This window comes from Populus trichocarpa, chromosome 5 (genome assembly GCF_000002775.5).
Source record: "Populus trichocarpa isolate Nisqually-1 chromosome 5, P.trichocarpa_v4.1, whole genome shotgun sequence".
NCBI lineage: Eukaryota > Viridiplantae > Streptophyta > Magnoliopsida > Malpighiales > Salicaceae > Populus > Populus trichocarpa.
Genome location: NC_037289.2, coordinates 9493640 through 9516935, shown reverse-complemented (window position 1 = coordinate 9516935; position 23296 = coordinate 9493640). Strand labels below are relative to the sequence as shown.

The 23296-nt window shown below is 30.9% G+C and overlaps 2 protein-coding genes across 3 annotated transcripts; both read left to right on the top strand.

Moving 5' to 3' along the window:
* The first annotated feature begins 306 nt into the window (after positions 1-306).
* LOC18099312 (NEDD8-conjugating enzyme Ubc12) lies at positions 307-2917 on the top strand. 2 transcript variants are annotated; one of them, XM_006383180.3, is made up of 6 exons: positions 307-673; positions 1193-1306; positions 1849-1957; positions 2128-2206; positions 2334-2450; positions 2562-2917. In XM_006383180.3, the coding sequence occupies exons 2-6, from the start codon at positions 1198-1200 to the stop codon at positions 2697-2699; spliced, it is 552 nt and encodes a 183-aa protein (XP_006383242.1). In that variant the 5' UTR covers positions 307-673; positions 1193-1197; the 3' UTR covers positions 2700-2917. The 2 variants fall into 2 exon arrangements, with proteins under 2 accessions (XP_006383242.1, XP_052308664.1); XM_052452704.1 differs by lacking the exon at positions 307-673 and adding an exon at positions 737-757.
* Positions 2918-21244: 18327 nt separating this feature from the next.
* LOC18099311 (BES1/BZR1 homolog protein 2) lies at positions 21245-23296 on the top strand. The gene is made up of 2 exons (XM_006383179.3): positions 21245-21623; positions 22198-23296. The coding sequence occupies exons 1-2, from the start codon at positions 21399-21401 to the stop codon at positions 22966-22968; spliced, it is 996 nt and encodes a 331-aa protein (XP_006383241.1). The 5' UTR covers positions 21245-21398; the 3' UTR covers positions 22969-23296.

Genomic DNA, 23296 nt, shown 5'->3' with positions numbered 1-23296 from the left:
GTTATGAGATATATATATATAGAAATTATGATAAGTTTTTATTTAAGAAACCTTATTTCTAATGAAAAAAAAAACATGTTTATATTTAGAAAAAGAATTATACGAGTAAAATTTTTTTGACTAAAAATATATTTTTATTCAAGAATATAAATTATTAGAATTGTTCTGAATATTTATTTTGATTATCATAAAATTAAATAAAAAATAGTTTTTGAAAATGGCTCAACGACATCTTGCAGGAAAAAAACTAGTTTTAAATCTGAAATGTGTTGGCATGTGCAGAAAAGGACAGAAACCCCTAATTTTACCAGATGCCTTTGATGGGGAAGTAGTAGCATGAGGGCGAATTGAGAGTAAAATTGCTTAATTTTGATCTTAGAACTCTTAGTTGAAATACTTTTTAAAGTTTGAGGACTTTAGGAAAGGTTGTCCTTTATTGGTTGATTTATTTATTTTTTGTTGTGCCTTTGCAAGAATACGAAGAAACCTTTACTACTCATAAATAATTTGCATAAGCATATGTAGGTGTTTTGTGCGAAGAAACAATTCCGCTTCCCCCTCATTTTATAGAAAGCCTTTTCTCTTCTCTCACTCCCTTGTAAATCAATCAATCAATCAAAGCACACAAAAACTTTTCTTCCTTTTCTCTGTGGATTTTCCTCGAACAGATAAGGTACCTTTATAATATCTCTCTTCCTTTAATTTCTCTCATTTTAGATTTTCTACTTAGGCGTTTTGATTTCTGGGTTTTGTGTAGGTATTTTGTTTTTGTTATTATTTGGTTTTTTGTGTGATTGCAAGTTTAAAAGTCTTAATTTTTTTTGTGTTTTCAATAATTTGGCAAACCCCTTTATTTTCTTTTGCCTAAATCTAGACTTGAATATAAAAGATTGCGATCTATTTGAAAAAATGTATCATTTTTAACTTGAGAATATCTGATTGTTGAATTAGTGAATGACACTAGGATTCATGTGTTCTTTGATTATTTTTTTGGGGTCCTTTTGTGGTTAGAGCAAATCCTTAGAATATTTAAGTGGGTGTTTTTCTATTTTGATTGATTGGTCAATAGTTTTGTGTGTGATTGTGATTTGTGTTGTTAAGGTAAGTTGATGTTTTTAAGATTGTTGATGCGCATGATCTTTGTCATAATCTTAAGGGTTTTTCTGGCTGATTGTTTTTTTTTCTATGTCAGGAGCTATGATTCGGCTATTTAAAGTGAAGGAAAAGCAGAGAGAACTTGCTGAAAATGCTAATGGTGGTGTACCGATCAAGAAGCAAACTGCTGGAGAATTGCGTCTTCATAAGGGTTTGTCTCTTGTAGTTAGTAATTCCACTGTTTTATTTTGTTCTGTTTTAATTTCTCTCGTTTAAGTTGTTGATGATGAAAATGTGTCTTGTTGTCGTGTTTGCTTGCTAGTTTAAAAAATGTTTCTCAACCCAAGTAAGTTTACAATTTTGTGATAAATTTTTGTAACTTTGATGTACAAGGAGAGGAAGATTATAACAGATCAGTTAGATGATTTCTCCTGCACAGGAAGGTTTTTTTCTCGCTCTTCTTGGGTTAAGAAAGAGGTCTATTGTAGTGTCTTAAGTATCTCCCTGGTTCAAAGAAGCCTGCACACATGGCATATAAATTGATCTTTCATTCAATCTTCTTGCACCTCCCATTAGACCCTTTTACTTGACATAATAAACTCCATAAGAGATTAACAGGGTGCTCGTGGGTTTGACTAGCATGATAACTACTATTACATAAACTAGATAATCTTGGAAGTTGACAGCAGTTCTTATGTGGTGTTATCTTATTGACTTTCTTACCCTTTTCCTGTATTATATCACATGTTGCAGATATTTCTGAGTTGAACCTACCTACATCATGCAACATGATGTTCCCCAATGGCAAGGACGACCTTATGAACTTTGAGGTTTCTATCCGACCAGATGAAGGATATTATTTGTAATGAACTTTCTCTGAAGCTTTCTCTAGGATATATTTGAATGGGTTCTTTTGGACTAATGAAAAATCTTCCTTAGCGCATGAGTTTCTTGCTATATGAATCCAAAAGACTGCGTTTTTTCTTTTCTAGGAAGATTATCTCAACTTCGTGCTTTCTTTTGTGTTTGCAGAGGTGGAATGTTTTTGTTCTCTTTTCAAGTTTCACCAATCTATCCACATGAAGCACCGAAAGTTAAGTGCAAGACCAAGGTACTTCATTAAGACCTTGCATTTCTAAATTAATTCATGATGTTTTAATGTTCTATACATGATTAAAAAAATTGACATTTTACTGATCTGCTTAAGATGGCCTTTATACGTTGTGTCCATCTCGCAGGTCTACCATCCAAACATCGATTTAGAAGGAAATGTCTGCCTCAATATCTTGCGAGAAGATTGGAAACCTGTCCTCAGTGTAAACACTATCATTTACGGATTATATCATCTCTTCACGGTATTATATAGTGTGTTCAACTGTCAAGTACATCTCCGTGATTTTGTAGGCAATTGGTATCCCTGACCTATTAATATTAATTCCTTTTCCTTCAATTAAATTTCCATTCAGGAACCAAATTGCGAGGATCCTCTTAATCATGATGCTGCTGCAGTGTTGAGGGATAACCCTAAGATGTTTGAATCTCATGTGAGAAGGGCTTTGGCAGGCGGGTATGTGGGGCAAACCTTCTTTCCACGATGTATTTAGGTTGTGTGTGGTGATACAAAGTGCCAATTCAGATATGTTATCAATGCTTGAATACCCGTGGTTGTAAAATTTATCTGCAACTTACACCGTCATCCTTTATTATTTTTGTGGTGGAGTTGGGCACCATGCAACTGAAACACAAACATAAACTGTATGCTAATGCAACTCTTGGATGCGATTTGTATTGATTTGTTAAATTAGATATTTCAACTAGTTAACTGACCAGCATTTCACTATGGGTAAGAAACAAAATTACGCAAAAAAAAGAAGAAGTTAAAGCATTGTTAACATGATTTTCTAGCAGACAAAAAAAATTAAACCATGAAATAAAAATTATAATGTATATTTTTAACAAAAAGAATTATATGCACTACTAATAAATGTTAAAAGTATATTTTACTGCAAATCAAATATTAAGTTGTGAAGTTGAGAGATAAGCATAGATAACAAAGATGTGTTAGATGTTTGAGTAATAATTATTTTAATATGATTTTTTAAAATATTAAGATGATAAAATCTTCAAGTTATTTAAGTTAATTTTGATTAACTTGTAAAACTTTTGATTTAGATTGTGATTTGGATTATAGACAATTGAAGCTTAGAAAAGAAACTAAAAAAACAATGGCTTAGTGCTTGAGCTTTTAAAATAAATCTAAGAGCTTAGTCTTTTTTTCTTTATAAACTAGGCAAGTAACATGTTATTTGTCTAATTTTTTTTATTTAAAATAAAATAAGACAACGCTATGTCTCTGATTCATCTCCGGCCGCCTTAGGTGGCTAAAAAGTTGAGCTTTTGATTTCTTAGACCAAAATTTCTACTACCTCGATCTTCATCCTCATATGACGATACATCTCATCATCAATATAAAAAGGACGAGGGGAAGAAGGCGCTCTTGATATACAATAAAATGTGCCCCAATAGTGGTTCCACACGTCAGAGGTGGTGGCAACGTGTAAACCCCATAGGCACTAGTGTTTCACCTAATTTTAGCAACTTACAAAGGTTGTTTTCAAGCTTCTAATATATTTTATTGTTTATTTTGAGCAATTTTCCATGTATTATTGATTTTTATGCATATTATGATGAAATATTTGAAGTGTTGGGGTTCACATCTTTATGTGGCAACCATGGGAATCCTAAAAGCATAAAAATGTCGATGATTTATTTTTCAAGTTGCAATAAAAGTTTTTCTCTTTCTTTTTTTAACTAAAGAATCAACCCTAAGGTTGTGATTAGATATTTGAAGTATTGAGATTTACACCGTTGTGTGGCAAATCGTGTGAACCCTAAATGTATGAAGTTGCCAAAGATTTATTTTTCAAGTTGCAACAAAAGTTTTTTTCTTTTTTGTAACAAAAGAATCGACCCATGGGCAATAATATCCTTATAAGGGTTTTTATTCTCTAGAAGTAGTGTCTTTGATTGTTTTTTTTTCCTGGTAAAAAAAATACAAATCATGTAAATATTTTCTTTCTAATATCTTTGTGTAAATATTACTTGGTCATTGTTTTTTTTTTTTCTCAATGTGTGAATATTTTGGTCTTGCAATATGGTTCTTCTTATTGTTATGAGTAGATTTCAGTTGAGTCAACCCCAATCAAGTATGAGTGGTGGTTTTTGGGCTCATTTCAAACTTAACAAAATAAAATGGGCCAAGACCCAATCAACATCTGTATTTAAAAAAAGTGAGGATTAGGCTATGTTTCCTTACTTAGATACAAAATTATTGTTTTAGGTTTTTAGTAGACTTTTACCACAAATGCACATATACTAGTTTAGATAAACTCTTAACATATAAACATGAGAGGTATGTTTTATCATTAAAAACAATTGTGAAACAACTTACCTTATATATAATGTTTTTTTTTTATGATTTTCATCTTTCTTTTAACATAACCAACCATTTACCTAGAATATCCGAAAGATTAGTTAGGGTTTTTAATTACCATAAAACTAAGTGACGACCTTTTTATTTTCTTCTATTTTACCCTTGTCATCCTAATCACTTCATCAAGATGTCCTTTACAATAGAAGTTACCAATTAGTTCAAACCACATGGTAAAAATAAACACCACTGTAGTCCATAATATGAAACAAACAATGCTCTACATGATAATTATCTGAAATGTTCACTTTCATAACAACTTTTGTTTTTATCTAGGACTATGTCCAAATTGATGATGTATAAGAATTTTCCTTTTCTATCAGCTCATCCCTGTAGCCATAAAAATCTAAATTGCCAAATCAAAAGAGGGTTGAGACAGTGAGTTCCTCATCATCTATTTGCACAAAATAAAGAAGGTTATATTACAACAAAGACTTCTTTTTTCATTAAATAAAATTTTGATTTATGTAGATTATAATAAAAAATGAAACATGTAAAGAAACTAAATGATAAAAAATTGATAGGCACCTTAAATAATTATCACTAGTGTCGTGGTTGATACCTAAATTTTTCCTTAAACCAATCGTAAATACAAAAACAAGAAATCAAATTAGTAAAATCAATGATGTCATCATGATTAAGGCTAACATGAGACGTATAATGACAAGTCAAATCCAAAAAGAAGTCTAGACATGTTAAATTAATGACCTTTTTTACAACAATAGCCATAACATTTGATAAAATAGTTGGATTGGGTTGCAAGCTACCCAAACATGTTCTAAAGATCATGTTCCTTATGGAAATAACAAGACAGGGTCATTTGAGTTTGGTCGCATTCCTAAATCCGGTTCAAAAGTTACTGTTGAAGATTTTTCTTTATTTTTCTTGTTGTTTTAAGATTCCTATCTTAGTTAACTTTTATAATTTTATTTGGTTTACATTTTTATACCTAAGCCGGTTTGGCTCTTATTTAATCCATCTTGTATTTTTTTTTTATCAAAAGAGATTGATTATTTAGATTACTAACTTTTTATAATATATTAGAGTTTTCTCTATAATTAAAGGTTGTAATCTTTGGGCTTCAAAAACTCTAATTATATCCCTTTTTTATTATACACTATGTTAATTGGTATTAGAGAATGTGATCTCTTAGAATAACAATCAATTAATAATTTAGCTTACCTTAGATAGAGTGTATTATGGGTGATGTGTTTTTCCCTTGCATAACTAGTTCCCTTATCAAACTCTTGCAGACCATAATTTTCCTAGTGACTATGATATTAGGTGGTGACTCCCTCAAATCATAACTTTATAATGAAACCCAAACCCCTTCATTCCAAGAGGCAGCTCCACTATTCAACACCGTACACGTCATGACAACGAAGTTAAAATGATTAAGCAGGTTTTGATTTCATTTTTAATTGGGAGATATTCTGATGAGGTATTGTGTGATGTGGTTCCTATGCATACAAGTCATTTATTATTAGGTTATTCTTGGCAATTCGACAAGAAAGCAATGCATGACATGTTTAGGAATATGTATACTATTATAAAAGATGGTAAAAACATCACTTTTGTACCATTATCTTCCAAACAAATATATGGTGATCAGATTAAATTGAAAAGAAGAAGTGAGGTCGTGGGGAGAGGAAGTTCAAGCAAGGAACATGTTGAGAGAATAAAGTCAGATTTGGCCATTAATGAATTAAAATTTAATTTAGCCAAAAGTTGAGGTAAAAAAAGAGGAGAGAAGAAAGTAAGTGTGTGAAATGAGAACACTATGGAAAAATGAAAGAAACAACCTAATTTTTATGCAAGAGATTGTGAGATTAAATCTGGTTTTTATGCTAACAAGTTGATGATTATACTTGTGTATAAAAAGGCTTATTTTAATGCTAACGACCTTGATTTTTATGCTTCTAATGTAATTGTTTCTTTATTGTATGAATTTAATAATGTTTTTATCGAAGATATTCCAAGTGGTTTACTACTAATAAGGAGAATTGAACATCAAATAGACCTTGTACCTAAAGCTACAATTCCAAATCGACTACCCTACTGAAGTAATCATGACGAGACAAAGGAACTTCAAAAGAAAATGAAAAAGTTGATGTCAAAAGAGGCACAAATGCGAAAGCATGAGTCCATGTGCTATTTTGATCTTACTTATGCCTAAAAAGGATGGAACTTTAGGGATGTATGTTAATTGTTGTGCCATCAATAACATAACTATAAAGTATAGACATTTTATCCTTAGGCGTTACTTTAGATGAGTTGCATAGATCTTGTGTATTTTAAAAATTGATTTGAAAAGTGGATATCATCAAATTAGAATGAAAGAAGGTAATGAATGAAAAACTGCATTTAAGACTTAAGTATGGATTGTATAAATGGTTAGGCATGCTTTTTGAACTTACAAATGCACCTAGTACGTTTATGAGATTGATGATTTATGTGGTGCGTGCATTCATTGGCAAATTTATAGTTGTGTATTTGATGATATATTGATCTGTAATAAGAACTTGAATGGGGATTTTGAACATTTACGTAATGTACTTAATGTGTTGTGTAAAGAACAAATATATGTTAATCTTAAGAAGTGTACCTTTTGCATGGAAAAGATTATCTTTCTCGTTTATATTGTAAGTGCACAAGGTATTAAAATGGATAAGAAGAAGGTTAAGACATCCAAGAATGGACTACACCTAAATCATTTACTAAGGTAAGAAGCTTTCATGACTTAAATAGTTTTTATGGGCATTTTATTAAGAATCTTTGTACACTAGCTACACTTTTAACTAAAATTATGAAAAAGTCTATTGGATTTAAATGGGGAACTGAAAATGATAATACATTTAATTTGTTGAAAGAAAAATTATGTTTTATTTGTGTTTTATCTTTACCTGAATCTACAAAAGCTTTTGAGATTGAATGTGATCCATCACAAATAGGTATTAGAGTTGTTTTAATACAAGATAAAAGGCATATTGTCTACTTTAATAAAAAGCTCAATGGCACAACCTTGAATTACCTAACATATGATAAAGAGCTTTATGCACCGGTGATGACTTTAGAGATGTGGCAACATTACCTATGGCTATATGAATTCATGATTCATTTAGGTTATGGATCATTAAAGCATTTAAAAGGGCAAGGTAAACCCAATCGACAACATGCCAAATGGGTGGATTTCATTGAAACCTTCTCATACGTGATCAAATACAAGCAAGGTAAGAAAACATTGTGGTTGATGCGTTGTCACAATTAAATGAATGTTCTTTATTCTACTCTAAATGCTAAGATGTTAGGATTTGAGCATGTGAAGGAATTGTGTGTGAATGATAACGACTTTGATAATGTTTATCATGCAAGTGAGAATTCAATTTTTGGACAAATTTATAGACTTAATGGATATCTATTTAAAAAGAATAGATTGTGTGTTCTAGTGAGTTCTATATGTGAATTGCTTATTTGTAAAGCACATGAAGATGGTTTAATGAGATATTTTGGTGTTGCTAAGACTTTGGATGTGTTGAGAAGAATTTTTATTGGCTTAAGATGAAAAAGGATATATAACGCATATGTGATAAATGCATTACATGTAGAGAAGTTAAGTCTAAGGTCCAACTACATGGTTTATATACTCTTTTGCCTAAACACTCTAGGTAGATATTTCAATGGACTTTGTTTTAGGTTTACCTGAGTCAAAAAATGGTAGAGATTCTATGTTGTAGTTGTTGATAGGTTTTCAAAGATGATGAATTTTATAGCATATCATAAATTTGATGGTATAACTAATATAGTAGACTTGCTCTTTAAGGAGATAGTACAACTTCATAGGGTTCATATGAGCATAGTTTTTAGATTATGATGTTAAGTTTCTTAGTTACTTTTGGAAGTCTTTGTATGGAAAGTTGGGAACTAAGTTATTATTTTCGATTCCATGTCATCCATAAAGGGATGGACAAATAGAAGTAGTAAATAAGACCTTAACTATATTTTTACATATTGTCATTCAAGATAACCTTAAAAGTTTTAAGGATTATTTGTCATTCATTGAGTTTATTTATAGTCATAATGTGTATTTTACTAATGATTTTCACCATTTGAGAGTTTGTAACTTTAATCCATTGAATCCATTAGATTTGATTCCTTTATGTATTGATGAAAGGGCTAGTTTTGATGGTAATAGAAAAACACAAATGGTAAAGGCATTTCATGAAAGTGTAAGACAACATATCAAGAAGAAGAATGACCAATATATATCTAAGAATTGTTTTTTAACTAGGTAATTGGATTTGAGTGCATATACGCAATAAGAGGTCTTTAACCCATCAAAAATCAAAATTGCAACCACAAAGAGATAGGTCATTCCAAATCCTTGAAAGGATCAATAACAATGCCTACAAAATGAGTATGGTGTTAATACTACTTTCAATGTTTTTTTATCTCACTTTGTTTAATGTAGGTAACGATTTGAGGTTGAATCCTTTTAAGGAGAGAGAGAAAGGATGATACATACTAACCTACCAACAAAAGGATCCACTAGAGGTGCCAATTGAGACAATGACAAGGTTAATGGCCAAGAAACTAAAAGAGACACTGAATGTGTTTGTTCAATATATTTGAGTTAATGCAGACTTTAAAAAGGCTACAAAACCTATAAGGCATCCCATAATTAATTTAATTCAAGTGCAATAAGGATTCAATTCATCCATACCATGGGCTTAGGGCTGAAGGCTAATTAGGTAGCCATGTTGGGCTACTTTCTATGCTCTACAAGGATCCTAGTTGGTAGCAATAATTTTCCTAAAAAATCAAGGATATTTTGGCAGTAAGGGAGGAAGTTTCCTAGTCTTACAAGGAGAATATATGATCAGCTACACCTTTTTTTTTTTTGAAGATGATTATTTAAGGGCATAGTTAAATTATCCTAGCCAAAAAAGAAAATAAACATTTAGATTTGATTTTCCTATCTTATTTGGAATCTCTAAGGGGCAGAAATATGATCCTAGAGAGACTAGGACATTAAATTCGGCCATACACCTATTTAAGTTAGAGAATTATACTATCTAAGGTTATTTTGTTACATTATGTGCGGTAAGTTTGGTTTCACATACCAAACTTATTATTTTTATTATTTCTACTTAGATTTTGGGTTTATTTAATTTATTCTAGGTAATTGTAAGTGGGTCCAAGTCATCCCACAACATTTGGGTCCATTAGTATTATTTGTGGAGTATAAATACTCCACTGTAAAAACTTATTTCAGTTTTGATAATTATTGATTTTCTACCGTGTATATTTTTTGTGTATGTGAGGATGCTCACATTCTTTAGTTCTCTAAAGATTTGATTTTGACTTATTGAAGAACAACTATCTTTATAACATCTTTCTTATACTTCTCGTTCACGATTTGCCAATTATTGGGTAGGGGTTTATTCCAATAGTATTAATGCTTTGATTCAGATAATTTCTATGTTGCATTTTCTATCAAACTTGATTTTTGACTTTCCAAGATTGTGTCGAACCATGATTGTAGGTTTCTAGATCAATATATCCATGAGATTCACATTATATACCATATAATTGACTTCATTAAATTACAGGTGTATATATCAAAACTAAATTTATTTTCACTTGAGATTGATCTTAAATAAATCATTCAAATTCAAATTGATAAATTTATAAGAAATTAGTTTTTTTTTTAATCTCTCTTAAGACATGAATTATAAATGATAATGCGAAGAACAAAATTACTTATCAATCAAGTTAATCATCTAAAATATTATTTGAATTTCAAATATAAAAAGCTTCTTTAACAGATTAGTAGATTGATACATGTATGTGCAAAAGCAATGCTACAAGCACTATAACCTAAAACATTATGGTTGCATTTTAAAAAATATTTTTTTGTTAGAATATGAATATATATATATATATATATATATATATATATATATATTGCCTTGATAATTCAATAAAATGATATGATTAAACTAATCTTCTTTCTTACTTTTATCAAGGATTCATTCAGCAACAAATAATCAAAAGAAGAATGCATTGGAATAATGGAGCCGCCACGTGGTCCTCTGGTATCGATGGAAAACATACGATGGCGCCAATGCTTCCTCTCGGCAAAGATTTTACATAATTATTTATGCCTTCGAAATGGAATGGGGATTGGCCAGGCAACCCAGCCAGCTGTCCTGTCAACCATTAGCTGGATCCGCACGTGGCCTTGGCGCCCCTATTGGGTCTCCTGTTAAGACCATTTTTTTTTTTTTTACTTCATTAAATTTAGTTCTTGAGAAATTCTCCTCCCCCCCCCCCCCCCCCCTTTTTTTTTTCTCACTTCATTAAATTTTGATCTCTCAAAGTTCAAGTATCCATTTTGCTTGCTTTGTTGATTTTCATACTTTAAATCAAATATAAATTCTAAAAAAAACAATATTTGATTTCATTAATAAAAATTAAATTGATTGGTATACATTCTTTATTTCTCAACTTTGTATAAAATATTAATCATAATTACATAAATACCATATTCTATAGCAATGCTGGTAGGAAAATAATTGTGGCGTCAAATTCACCTATTTTAGTTTTTAAAATTATTTTAATAATTTAAGAATGCCAATTCTTACAAATCATAATAACATAAACATGCATTTTTTATGTTTTAAATTTATTTTAGGCTTTTTCAATTTTACTAAACCGGGGCCATTCTTATTGTGTAGCTCAAAACTTGCTACCTCTTTTAATTAAGAAAATTAAATAAATTTGTATAAACATCTCTTGAATTGTTGATTCTTTGTATGGAGATTTCTTATTATTTTTTTATTTGAATTGACACCCCCTTTACAATTTTAAGCTATTAATGGAACCATTATTTTTCTTGGATTGACACCCCTTATATTTGTTTTTTAATATTTTAATATATGAACTACGATTAGGGACCCTATAGTACATATAGCTAATATTAGCGATGATAGCACCACAAAACGAAAGGTTTATAGATCCAAGTTAATTTATACCAATTTTAAACCTAATTATCATTGGGTTTCAATTTTAAAGATTTAAGAATTTCAAATAAAAAACTAAAAACTCAAATTTTCAAGTTTTAAAAATTATTTTTTATATTAAAATCTTCTTTAAAAGATTTAAATGTTTATTTTAATGATCTTTTAGGTTGATTTAATGGTCATAAAAGTGGGGTTTTAATAATAAAAATGACAAAGGGATTTATAATTCAAACACATCATAATCTATTTATTAAAAAAAATAAAAGAGGTATTAAACTATTAAGTTGTCTATTAATAATTTAACATAATAAGTCAATCCAAAAAAAATAAAAATCTAAATGATCAATAATTCAAAAGTGCTATTACAAATACATAAAAAAAAAAAAACTCTACATCAACTAAGTCTCAAAAAGTTAAAACCAAGATGGTATTATATTTCACATAGCAAAGAAATGGATTTTTGGTAGAGCCGAGAGTTTCTTCCTTTTCTTTTCAGGAATAAAAGGGAAAGAGAGAGAGTCTTTATGGCCCACGATCACGTGTTCCGTGGTGTAATCGACACGTCAAAGAGATGATGTGATCTCCACACAGCCATTGAGATATGGTAGTGTTTAATTTTTTTTATGGATTTCTATGGTATGCTTGTGGAGCTAATTGGGCCCTACTCCCTCCCTATCCCTTCCTAAAAAATTACCCTAAAAATGTTCACATGATTTGTAGCATGCGAAAGCGAGAGTGAGGGTAACACTATGAGCATGAGCAATCTAGCTCTACTCATTTTTTTCTTCAAAGAATGCACTTTTTTCTTGCCCTTAATATGTACCATTCAAACCTAACATCAGGTCAGACCAACCTAAAAAAATACCTAAAACATATTCTAAATTAATAGTTTTTATTAAGGAAAATATCAAACTTTTTATGTGGTTCATCAAAATCCAGATGTGGGATTCACATGTGTATGTTATGATCTCCCATGATTCAACACTTAGGAATAATGTTTAAGTATTTGGAAAGTGGATGATCACACGTTTATGTCAATATTCCATTTCTATGGACAAGAAGAGTATATGATTAGTGGTTAAAGTTTCAGTTCCTGCAAAACAATTCATTTTTTAGGATTTAAAGACCCTCAAATGATTAAGTTAGTGACTTTAGAGTAAGGGGTTGTAATAAATGAAGAGCAGAGCATTAAACTCTAAGAACACGAACACTTGCTCTTAGCTTTTGTGTAATAAATGCTTCAACAATGTATGCTACGAGAATAAAGATCGTGCATTCTTTTACCTGGATGGTTTAGGAAGTATTGATAACCCTTTACTTTGAACCTTGTTGTTTTGCTTAAAGTGTCGAAAGTCTTTTTCTCTTAAATATCTTAGTAAGGAAAAAGTCTCTTACATTAGCATTAATGCTGATGGAAATATCTTCTTACATACATTAATTTTGATGAGAATTACCCTTACACCTCATTAGTGTTGATGAATAAACAATAGAGTTATAGAAGACTTCTATACCTTATTTCGTACACAACATTTAATGTTGATGAAAATAACTCTATTATAGCATTAATGTTAATTGAAATATATCTAGCATTTAGAGGACTTTTATACACCTAAGGGTGTAGGAGAGTGATTATCTTAAGATTCGGTATTTTGTTAGACACCCTTGCATTTAAACTTAGTATGCAGTCGAATCCGAGGGATTTGGGTCTAGCATCTTGCTAGATCCACCCATACTTGAGCTCAACACGCAACCAAGCCCAAGAGGGTTGGGTTTGGCATCTTGCCATGTCCATATATACTTGGACTCAACATGTAGTCGAGCCCAAGAAGGTTGGGTCTGACATCTTCCTAGAGCTACAAGTATTTACGCTTAGTGTGTAGCCGAGCCCAAGGAGATTGAGTCTAGTATATTGTCAGACCCACAAGCATTTAAGCTCAACACGTAATTGAGCCCAATGATGTTAGATCTGAAAATAGAACTAGACCCATATTGTTTGGGCATGTTATTCTATCAAATTTATGCATGATAGATCATTATCCTATCTTTGACCCTTTTATTCACGTGCCACTTAAGATAGTGAGTTGTGTACAAAATATGTTGATCCATCAGTATGTAATCCTATTGTTGTCACTTAGAAATTTTTAAAGAACTAGCGTAATTTTTTTAAAAAAAAGTTAAACAACAAGAATATATGAAATTTTTTTTTTGAGAAATAACATAGTTAGAATTGATGATCCCATCAACAATTTATAAAAACCGCTAATCTAACTAGCAGTTTTTCCTCATATATAAACCTCATTTTATCTTTTTTTTCCTCACTATAAACCCTAACCAAACCCTTTTGTTGGTGACTTTTCCTCCCCAAACACGACAAAAAACTTTCATTGTCATTCTTAATCACACATGCATCTCATCTTTTATTTTTCTCCTAGCCTCTCGTACCTTTTTTTCCACTAAAAACCATCGCTCCCTCCCTCTCTTCTTACTTGCAACGTCGTTACCTCCGCACTACCATCATTTATCTAACTAGTTGTTTGTTTAGGGTTTGTATTTGAGGTTTAAGATTTAGTTAGGGTTAAGGTTAATGTTTAGGGTATAATATGGTGTAAAAAATCACTGGTTAGACCAACAGTTTTTCAATAAAACATTGTTCCAACTAGTGGTTTCTAACTGTTGTGCTATTTCTTTAAAAAAGTTTCAGTAATGTTATTTTCTTTTTAAAAAAACTGTATTAGTTTGAAAACAAACCCTAAAATTTAGATAATAGAGAAGGAAAATATTGTTTAAGATTGTTTACAAGAGTAAATTTGACTATAATGAACTTGGAGTGACATCAATATAATTTTAATTGCTATTTGGGCTAACCTCAATAAATGGAGATATTAGAAGCACGAACTTAAAGATAAGTTATTTCTAGTTTGTGAATTCATAAATGAATAGTATTACAAGGACCATGCTATATATTCTAGATCCCACTACCTAATCAACTCGTATGGATTCATAGTTCACTAGCTATTTCACCAACATTTCATTGTGGGTTAGATAAATTTCTCTTTCAACATAAAAAAATGAATATGAGAGTAAATTTCAATCATAAATTTAAAAATTTATGCATGCATTTAATTAAATAAATCAAGACTTATTTGTGCAACCAAAACAAATTAGGAAGCTCGATTTCTAAGCAACTAAAATTAACCAGTCAAACTCGTGACCTGGGTTATGAACTCAATTGTGTTTAATTTTTTTATATATAATTTTCTATTTAACTACATGATAAGAAAAATATATGTTCATAAAATTTAGAATCAACTAAATATTGGGATATCTGTTTGAGATCGCAATAAACCTACAAATATCAAGTTAAAACAAATTATGTTGTCCAACTAAATATCAATAAAATATTAAAGGATAAAATTAAAAAAAATAAACATAAAAATAAATAAAGATTCAATTATGTATGGTCAAATTAGGAAAAAAAACCAATAAAAAGAAACATGAAATAAAAAAATAAAAATAAAAAAGAAGGAAATAAAGGCTCGGATGTGTGGCCTGGGAAAACCCACGCGCTTTGTTTCTTTATGGGGCGAATGACTTATAGTTCACCCTTATTTTTTGAAAAAAATAGTTGGCAACGCATCGCCTGCTTTGCCTAGATTCCAATGATCAGAGGTCACCAAAAAATCAGGGCATAAGTGTTTTACACCAAAAAAATTAATTCTCAAGCATCTTTTACCCAAAAAATGTAAAAAAAACTATAGAGACCTAAATAAACTTGTTTATGCCTTCAAATAACCCAAATAAGGTCCAAAAACAACAAATCAACCCGAAATCCAAAAACTTCCCGAGGTCATATCTGATTTTTTTAAGAGATTGAATGTGAAATAACACATTAGTGAAACTCTTCTTGTCAAATAGAACTCATAAACACCAAGATCGATCACTTTGGTGGTTATAATCATTATCAATCAACATATTCATTATCTACCTTAGTGTTAGAGAATAATATAATCATATCCTGGGACCTCACCTAATAGCTTAAGCTATTGGGTTGAGATGGTTTTTTGACATGGTATCAGAGCCTTGATGACCAAGCGGTCACGAGTTCGAATCTCACTATCCCCATTTATTTGATAAAAATTAAACACAAGGTAAAATGGGTCTGTGCAAGTTTCAAGCCCAAAGGGCTTTCACTTGAGGGGGTGTGTTAGAGAATAATATAAATCATATCCTGAGACCTCACCTAATAGCTTAAGCTATTAGGTTGAGATCTTAGTTATTAAACCCGGCCCGGCCCGGGCGGGTCGACCCGGGACCCGGTCGACCCAGTGGCTGGACCGGTCCGGGTTTAACAAAAGACCGGCTGTGGTAACAGCCCGGCCAAACCCGGGCGACCCGGTGGGTTGACCCGGGACCCGGGCGACCCGGGCAAACCCGGACGAGACCCGGTTTTTTTTTTTTTTTCTTCAAATGTGGGATTTGAAACACATTAGTATATATACTCTATGTTCCCAAGAAAAAAGTCATGTTTTTTCAATGTGGGATAAAAAACCTTTTGGTTTAAATATTTCAACTTAAAAGGATAACATAATATTTTTTCAATGTGGGGTTTGAAGCCCTTTCATATATATATACACTATGTTCCCATGAAAAAAACCATGTCTTTTCAATGTGGGATAAAAAACCTTTTGGTTTAAATACTTCAACTTAAAAGGATAACATAGTATCTTTTCAATGTGGGTTTGAAGCCCTTTCATATATATACACTATGTTCCCATGAAAAAAACCATGTTTTTTCAATGTGGGATAAAAAACCTTTTGGTTTAAATACTTCAACTTAAAAGGATAACATAGTATCTTTTCAATGTGGGATTTGAAGCCCTTTCATATATATACTCCATGTTCCCATGAAAAAAGTTATGTTTTTCAATGTGGGATTCGAAACTCATTAGTATATATACTCTATGTTTCCAAGGAAAAAGTTATGTTTTTTCAATGTGGGATTCGAAACTCATTAGTATATATACTCTATGTTTCCAAGGAAAAAGTTATGTTTTTTCAATGTGGGATAAAAAAACTTTTTTAGTTTAAATACTTTAACTTAAAAGCTTAACATAATATCTTTTTAATGTGGGATAAAAAACTTTTTAAAATATTCTTTTAAACTTCATAATATGTATAATCTATATTTACATGGATTTTTTCATATGAAATATTAAAATTTTATTTTTTTTAATTTTTCCGGGTTAATCCGGGTTGACCCCTGAAACCCGGGACCCGGCCCCTTGGCCGGGTCAACCCCCGGGCCGGGTTTAATAACTATGGTTGAGATGGTTCTTTGACACTTAGGAATCCAATGACTTTCTCTCTTCTATCTTAAATAAAAAAAAAATAAGAGAAATAAAGTTTTGAATAAAAGTGAGCTTTAGTTGGAAAATAGGTATGTTGAAAGCTAAAAAGATCAAGTAAATTTTTTTTCTTAACTTCAAAATGATCATCTATTTCCTTGTGTTTTTCATAATGTTCTCATGTTTTTAACTCTACCTTTCTTTAATAAAATAAAAGCAATTAGCTTTTAATTTGGTCACAGAAAAATACAATTAATGGAAAAAAAATTTAATTACTAGAAAAAATAAAAAAAAATTCATCATAAAAAACCATAATAAAATGCGAGGATAACTGGCACGAACCAATTTTCCTTGCCCCTCTTAATGTTTTATTAATATGAAAATTGATGCTCATTTTGTCAACAATGGAGGCGCCCTTCTTGATTGTATTTCATATATATATATATATATAACGCCCTTCTCAATGGCTCCATTTTTGCTGCTTTGCAACAATGTTGCATTGTTGTGGTGGTTTCGTTAGGTAGTGTACCAACCCACGACTGCTCTTCTTCACTCACATGTCGTTTTATCATTTCCGTGCTTTTATTATTATTATTTCGGATAAATCATGATAAAGATTGATTCCCAAGTAAATCATGCAAGAGACTGTTGCTTGATTTTTACTCTCTTTTTTTTTTTTAATTTCAGTTTTAGCACTGAGTGGTATTCTCTAATTAATTTTTTAAATAAAAAATATTTTAAAAAATAATTATTATGGTATCCTCAAACATTCACTAAATTAAGTAAAAAGTAATATCAAAAGTGTTCCATGCTCCCTACTAGCAGTAGAAAATATAGGTCAATCATGTACTTACCATGAGGTGGACAATTATTACTTTTCACTTTTACTGGCAGAGTCGTGGCATTTTCACAGATAAAGCAGAAACAGCGAGGTCCTAGTTTCACCAACTTATAGCCTTATATTAAAAAAAAAACACTATTGAAAATGAGAAATTAGTCAGGCCAAAGAGATATATTGTACGAGGTGCTGAGCACAGCATAGCATTGCAGAGCACAGAACTGCTCCACGTGTCACCTTTTTCTTGATCAGACAGGTACTCAATAATGTTCATTGATTAGCCTTTGCAATTTGCCTCGCTAGCTGTCACGTCACAGGTCACAACACAACATGTGCATTTTACATTTTCTTTATTGCTTTTTAAAATATTTTTTATTAAAAAATATATTTTTTTATTCTTTAAAAATTATTTTTAAAATAGTAAATTAAATAATCTAAAAGTAAAAAATTAAAAATTAAAAATTTAATAAAGCATCATTTAAAAAGAAATCTCAAAGAATCATTAAGTTTGAGGCTACTTTTTTCTAGTTAACATATGTCCCTCACATTATTTGCCTGAAAAAAAAAAAAAAAAAAACAAATCCTCCTTTTTACATGTCTCATAAATATGGAGAAAAAGCCCTCCAACTTAAAAATATCATTTCAATGCCTCAACATATTTAGACTTGAAAGTGTACTTGTACTCGTGCTGTTCTGCAACTAGATTATTTTATTTTAATTAGATAATAAAAAATAGATAATTATAATAAATGAATTAATTTATAAAAAATATGATAATATGGGCAAAAAATTTAAAAAAATGAAAAACAATATAACTCAATTCTTAAACAATTAAATATGAAACAATGAAATTAAATAAAAACAAATTAATCCGAGTCAAACCAAATTAGTATGACAAACTTGTAACCTAGATAATAAAAGGCGAGCCAACATAAAAGAATTCAAAATAAAAAATAGTAATTAAAAGAATGTAGACTAAACTTGAAATTCAAAATAAATTAAAGGACAACTATAAATTTTTAATTGAAGGAATAACCAATTTAACAAGAGGATAAAAAATAATTAAAATAATAAGGATCAAGTTGAAAAAAAATAATGAGGATCAAATTAAAAAAAAAAATCACAAATTGAGATTGAAGGATGATATCAAAAACAAATAAAAAACTTACAAAAAGACAAAGAGAAAACATTAGAAATCAAAAGAATAATAACCAAATTAAAAAGCATAATATATCATAAAATTGGATTGAAGGATGAAATTGAAGACAAATAAGAATTGCACAAAAAGGTAAAGAAAATAAAATAATAAGGACCAAATTGAAAAAAAAATAATACATAACAAATTGGGATTGAAGAATGAAGTCGAAAACAAATCATGCCACCTTCTTCATCTCACGTCATCCTAATAGGAAGAGAACGCAGTGAAGATTTAAACGACATGACTGAAAGAGTTTTTTGACCTCCAAGAAGCGCCACACACGTCATCTAAAGGGCACGAGTATCTCATACATGCCAACAATATTTTCATTAAAATATTAGTTTATATTTATCACCCTTAATAAACTTCATGATAACAAAAAAAAAATCAAAATGAAAAGATCAAAAAACCCCTGGACACAAACTTTAAAATTCTTTATTTTAAAGGTAATAGAGTTATTTTACTATAAAAAATGAAATGATAAAATAAGCCCCTCAATATCAGTTTTTTTTTTTTTTTTGCTTTTAAGGGTAAATGATAGAGACATGGTAAGGAAAATAATTAGTGAAATAGGGTTGAAACCTATTATTAAAGATATCGGTAATGGAAACCTAATATTGGATTAACAAGAAGTTTATTTATAAGTTTTATGTGTAATAACAAGTTACTATTTAGTATATGTTGGACACTCATAATTAATTTGGACTATATTTTGATAGTATTCAATGCATTTTATTAAGTAAAGGAGGATGAGTGTAAGCCTTCAATGAAATTTAAAGTTCATGTTTAATGTAATAAAAACTTGTATAATTCTACCTATATGAATATAAAAGTGGTGGTGTTTTTTACAAGAATTAAGGTTTTCTTTTTTAAATATTCATGAAAACGAGATTTTTGCACATGACCATAATAAATGCTAAATAGTTCCGAACCTCTTTAAGAGCTTGCATCACCTATATGAATATAGAAGTGGTGCTGTTTTTTACAAAAATTAGAGTTTTTTTTTTTTAAATATTCATAAAAATGAGATTTTTGCATATGATTATAATAAATGCTAAATAGTTGTGAACCTTTTTAAAAGCTTGCATAGTATTGTAAGTGTAATATCTTTGATTCTACAAAAACAATGGTTTAATATGTGAAGTCCAATAACTTAAGTAGAATTTAAACTCTAAAACTAATTGAAGGTTTAAATTGAAAAATATATTTTTATAAGCATATTTCTATCAAGTGAAAAGACATTCATTACACACTAATAAGGAAATAGTTGGTGTAGTTTGTAAGTGAATAAAGAAGGAAAATATTTTTATCCCACATTGAAAAGAAACACTTCATCATAAGTGTTTATAAGTATGGGTTTTTGTTGTGTAATAAATTAAGTGAAAGCTATGATGAATAAGTTCTTATAGTAGGCTTTCTAATGCTATTATATGTATATTTATAATATAAAAAAAGATGACACTTAGACACTTGAAACTTAATTTGTTAGTGAGATTAATTCTTTATTGAGTTATTTTTTAAATTCTCATAATTAATTTTGATATTTGTGACTATTATGATAAAACTAAATAACAATTATTCAATTTAATTCAAAATATAACCGTTTTATTAACAGTTATATAATTTCATTAAAACATTTCTAGTGTATCTAAACCTGTTATTATGCAAAGAGAAATCATATATAAAAAACAACGTATTTTCTTTCCTTTGTCCTTTGTTTTTTTTATTCTTTTAGAGGTTTAAATGACTTAGTTGTATTCTGGATGTGTTGTCTCTATATGAAACAAATATACACCTTAAAGACAATGTTTTCACATCTCTAAGCCAATTGATTTTACTATTTATTTGTTTCTATACCCAGACAATTTACTAACAGTAGTGGTGGAGGAGATGGTGGTGATGAGAAGGTGGTGTTTGAAATCGTTAGAAGATATTATAAGTGGATTATTATTCGTACAATATTTTATGAAACTTTACAAACTGAAAATATTTTTTAATAAATAAACTAAGTTTAGAGATTGACCGTATAATATTTTATATTAATCAATTTTTCTTTAAAATATTTTATAAAAAATAAATATAAAAAACTATTTTTCAAAAATAAACAAAAAAAAATCATAAGATATTTTTTTATAAAATATTTTACAATAAGCAAACCTACCTAAAACACAAACGTGAAAAAGAAGAATCTAAAGTAGCATCAAAGCAGCAATATTTCTTTCATAAAAAAAAAAAAAACTTCAGTAATAAAGAAAGAAAGAAAGAAAAAGGAAGAGTCTTTATGATGAAGAGAGAGAAATCACACACAAAACCATAGAGTCTACGGAGAGAAAGCAACACGAAAACTAGAACTTGAGAGAGAGAGAGAGAGAGAGGGAGAGCGTGAGTGGGGGAGGGTTTGCCGGAGAAAATGACAGCCGGTGGATCCTCAGCGAGGTTACCAACGTGGAAAGAAAGAGAGAATAACATGAGAAGAGAAAGAAGAAGAAGAGCTATAGCTGCCAAGATCTATACAGGACTTAGGACTCAAGGAAATTATAAGTTACCAAAACATTGTGATAATAATGAAGTCTTGAAAGCTCTTTGTGCTGAAGCTGGTTGGATTGTCGAAGAAGACGGTACCACTTATCGCAAGGTTTGTTTGATTTTTAATTATATTTTTGTTTTAATGGATTTTTATTTATAGATCTAGACATGCATGCAGTGGATTTTTCGTTTAGGTAGCCTTTTCGTGTTTTCTTTTTATCTTTTCTGTAGCTGTAGTTTTTGTGTTTCCTGATTCCTTATCCAATTGGCTTTGATTTATGTCATTTGCAGTAATGTTTTTGTTCTTGTCTGGTTTTTTCTTCGATTCATGTTAAAAGTTAAGACAGGATAGTGCTTTTTTTTCTTTTTCTTTTTACCCTGCTTTAATTTGATATGGGAGTTGATTTCTGTTTCTGCTGATTTGTGGGTTACTTGTAATCAGGAAATTTGTACTTTACTGTCAATCAAATCCTCCATTTACTCCAGCCAGACTATAACCGGTTTCCTAAGTGTCATGAGTAGTCCCATAATCTCATCCATGCTGTAATCAAACTGATTTAGGATGGAAATTTATGAGTTTAATTTAAAGCAATATATGTTCTTCTAAAATCTGTATGCATAGCTTTTCTTTTATGTAATTTTGTCACCTGCGAGTAATACTCCTGTAATGTGCACTGTCACAGGGCTGCAAGCCACCTCCATCTGAGATTGCTGGCATGCCAGCAAACATCAGTGCATGCTCCTCAATTCAACCAAGCCCGCAATCCTCAAATTTTGCAAGCCCTGTGCCTTCCTACCATGCTAGTCCCTCATCCTCCTCATTCCCAAGTCCTACTTGTTTCGATGGAAACTCCTCCACGTACCTCCTCCCTTTCCTCCGAAACATAGCTTCCATCCCCACAAACCTCCCGCCTCTTAGAATATCCAATAGTGCTCCTGTAACCCCACCACGTTCTTCCCCTACATGTAGAAGTTCAAAGCGGAAAGTTGACTGGGAATCCCTCTCAAATGGCTCCCTAAACTCGTTTCGCCATCCCCTTTTTGCAGCTTCTGCTCCTTCAAGTCCTACACGGCGCCCCCATCTAACACCTGCCACAATTCCAGAATGTGACGAGTCTGATGCCTCTACCGTGGACTCTGGCCGCTGGTTGAGTTTTCAGGCAGTGGCACCCCAAGTAGCCCCTCCTTCACCAACATTTAATCTTGTTAAACCAGTGGATCAACAGTGTGCTTTTCAGATTGGAGTTGATAGGCATGAAGGTTTGAGCTGGGGAGTAGCAGCAGAAAGGGGGAGAGGTGCTGAGTTTGAGTTTGAGAATTGTAGGGTGAAGCCATGGGAGGGTGAGAGGATTCATGAGATTGGGGTGGATGATCTTGAGCTCACACTTGGAAGTGGAAAGGTCCATGGTCAAGCCTCCATTGATGATCTAGCCTGGGAACGTAGCAACAAGTAGCTTGAATTCATTGCTGATTCAATGGCGTAGTTGTTTTTTTCTTAACCAATGGCATGCATCGCTTGGGTTTTACCTGAGGTTACTACCAGCTTGGGAAGACTGCGAGTTCACATTTGATGCCTCCTATCGTATTTCAGATCGATGTACAGTTTTTGTTTTTTTTTGAAGCCTAGCAAGAATCGGAATTTATTATAGGATTCAGTCGCTGATAAGCAAAAAATTATGCCTCATGGAAGGGGCTAAAAGTCCCCCTAATTTTCGTATGGGGAAAAAGACCAGAGCGAATGATATGGATTGTGGAAGGTTATACACTTCCTTCTCTTGTTTA

Excerpts from the sequence above, each read along its gene's own strand:
- LOC18099311 (XM_006383179.3), top strand. The coding sequence starts at position 21,399 with ATGACAGCCGGTGGATCCTCAGCGAGGTTACCAACGTGGAAAGAAAGA. Across the intron at positions 21,624-22,197 it reads ACGGTACCACTTATCGCAAG|GGCTGCAAGCCACCTCCATC; the intron begins GTTTGTTTGATT and ends GCACTGTCACAG.
- LOC18099312 (XM_006383180.3), top strand. The coding sequence starts at position 1,198 with ATGATTCGGCTATTTAAAGTGAAGGAAAAGCAGAGAGAACTTGCTGAA. Across the intron at positions 1,958-2,127 it reads CCAGATGAAGGATATTATTT|AGGTGGAATGTTTTTGTTCT; the intron begins GTAATGAACTTT and ends TTGTGTTTGCAG. Across the intron at positions 2,451-2,561 it reads GATTATATCATCTCTTCACG|GAACCAAATTGCGAGGATCC; the intron begins GTATTATATAGT and ends ATTTCCATTCAG.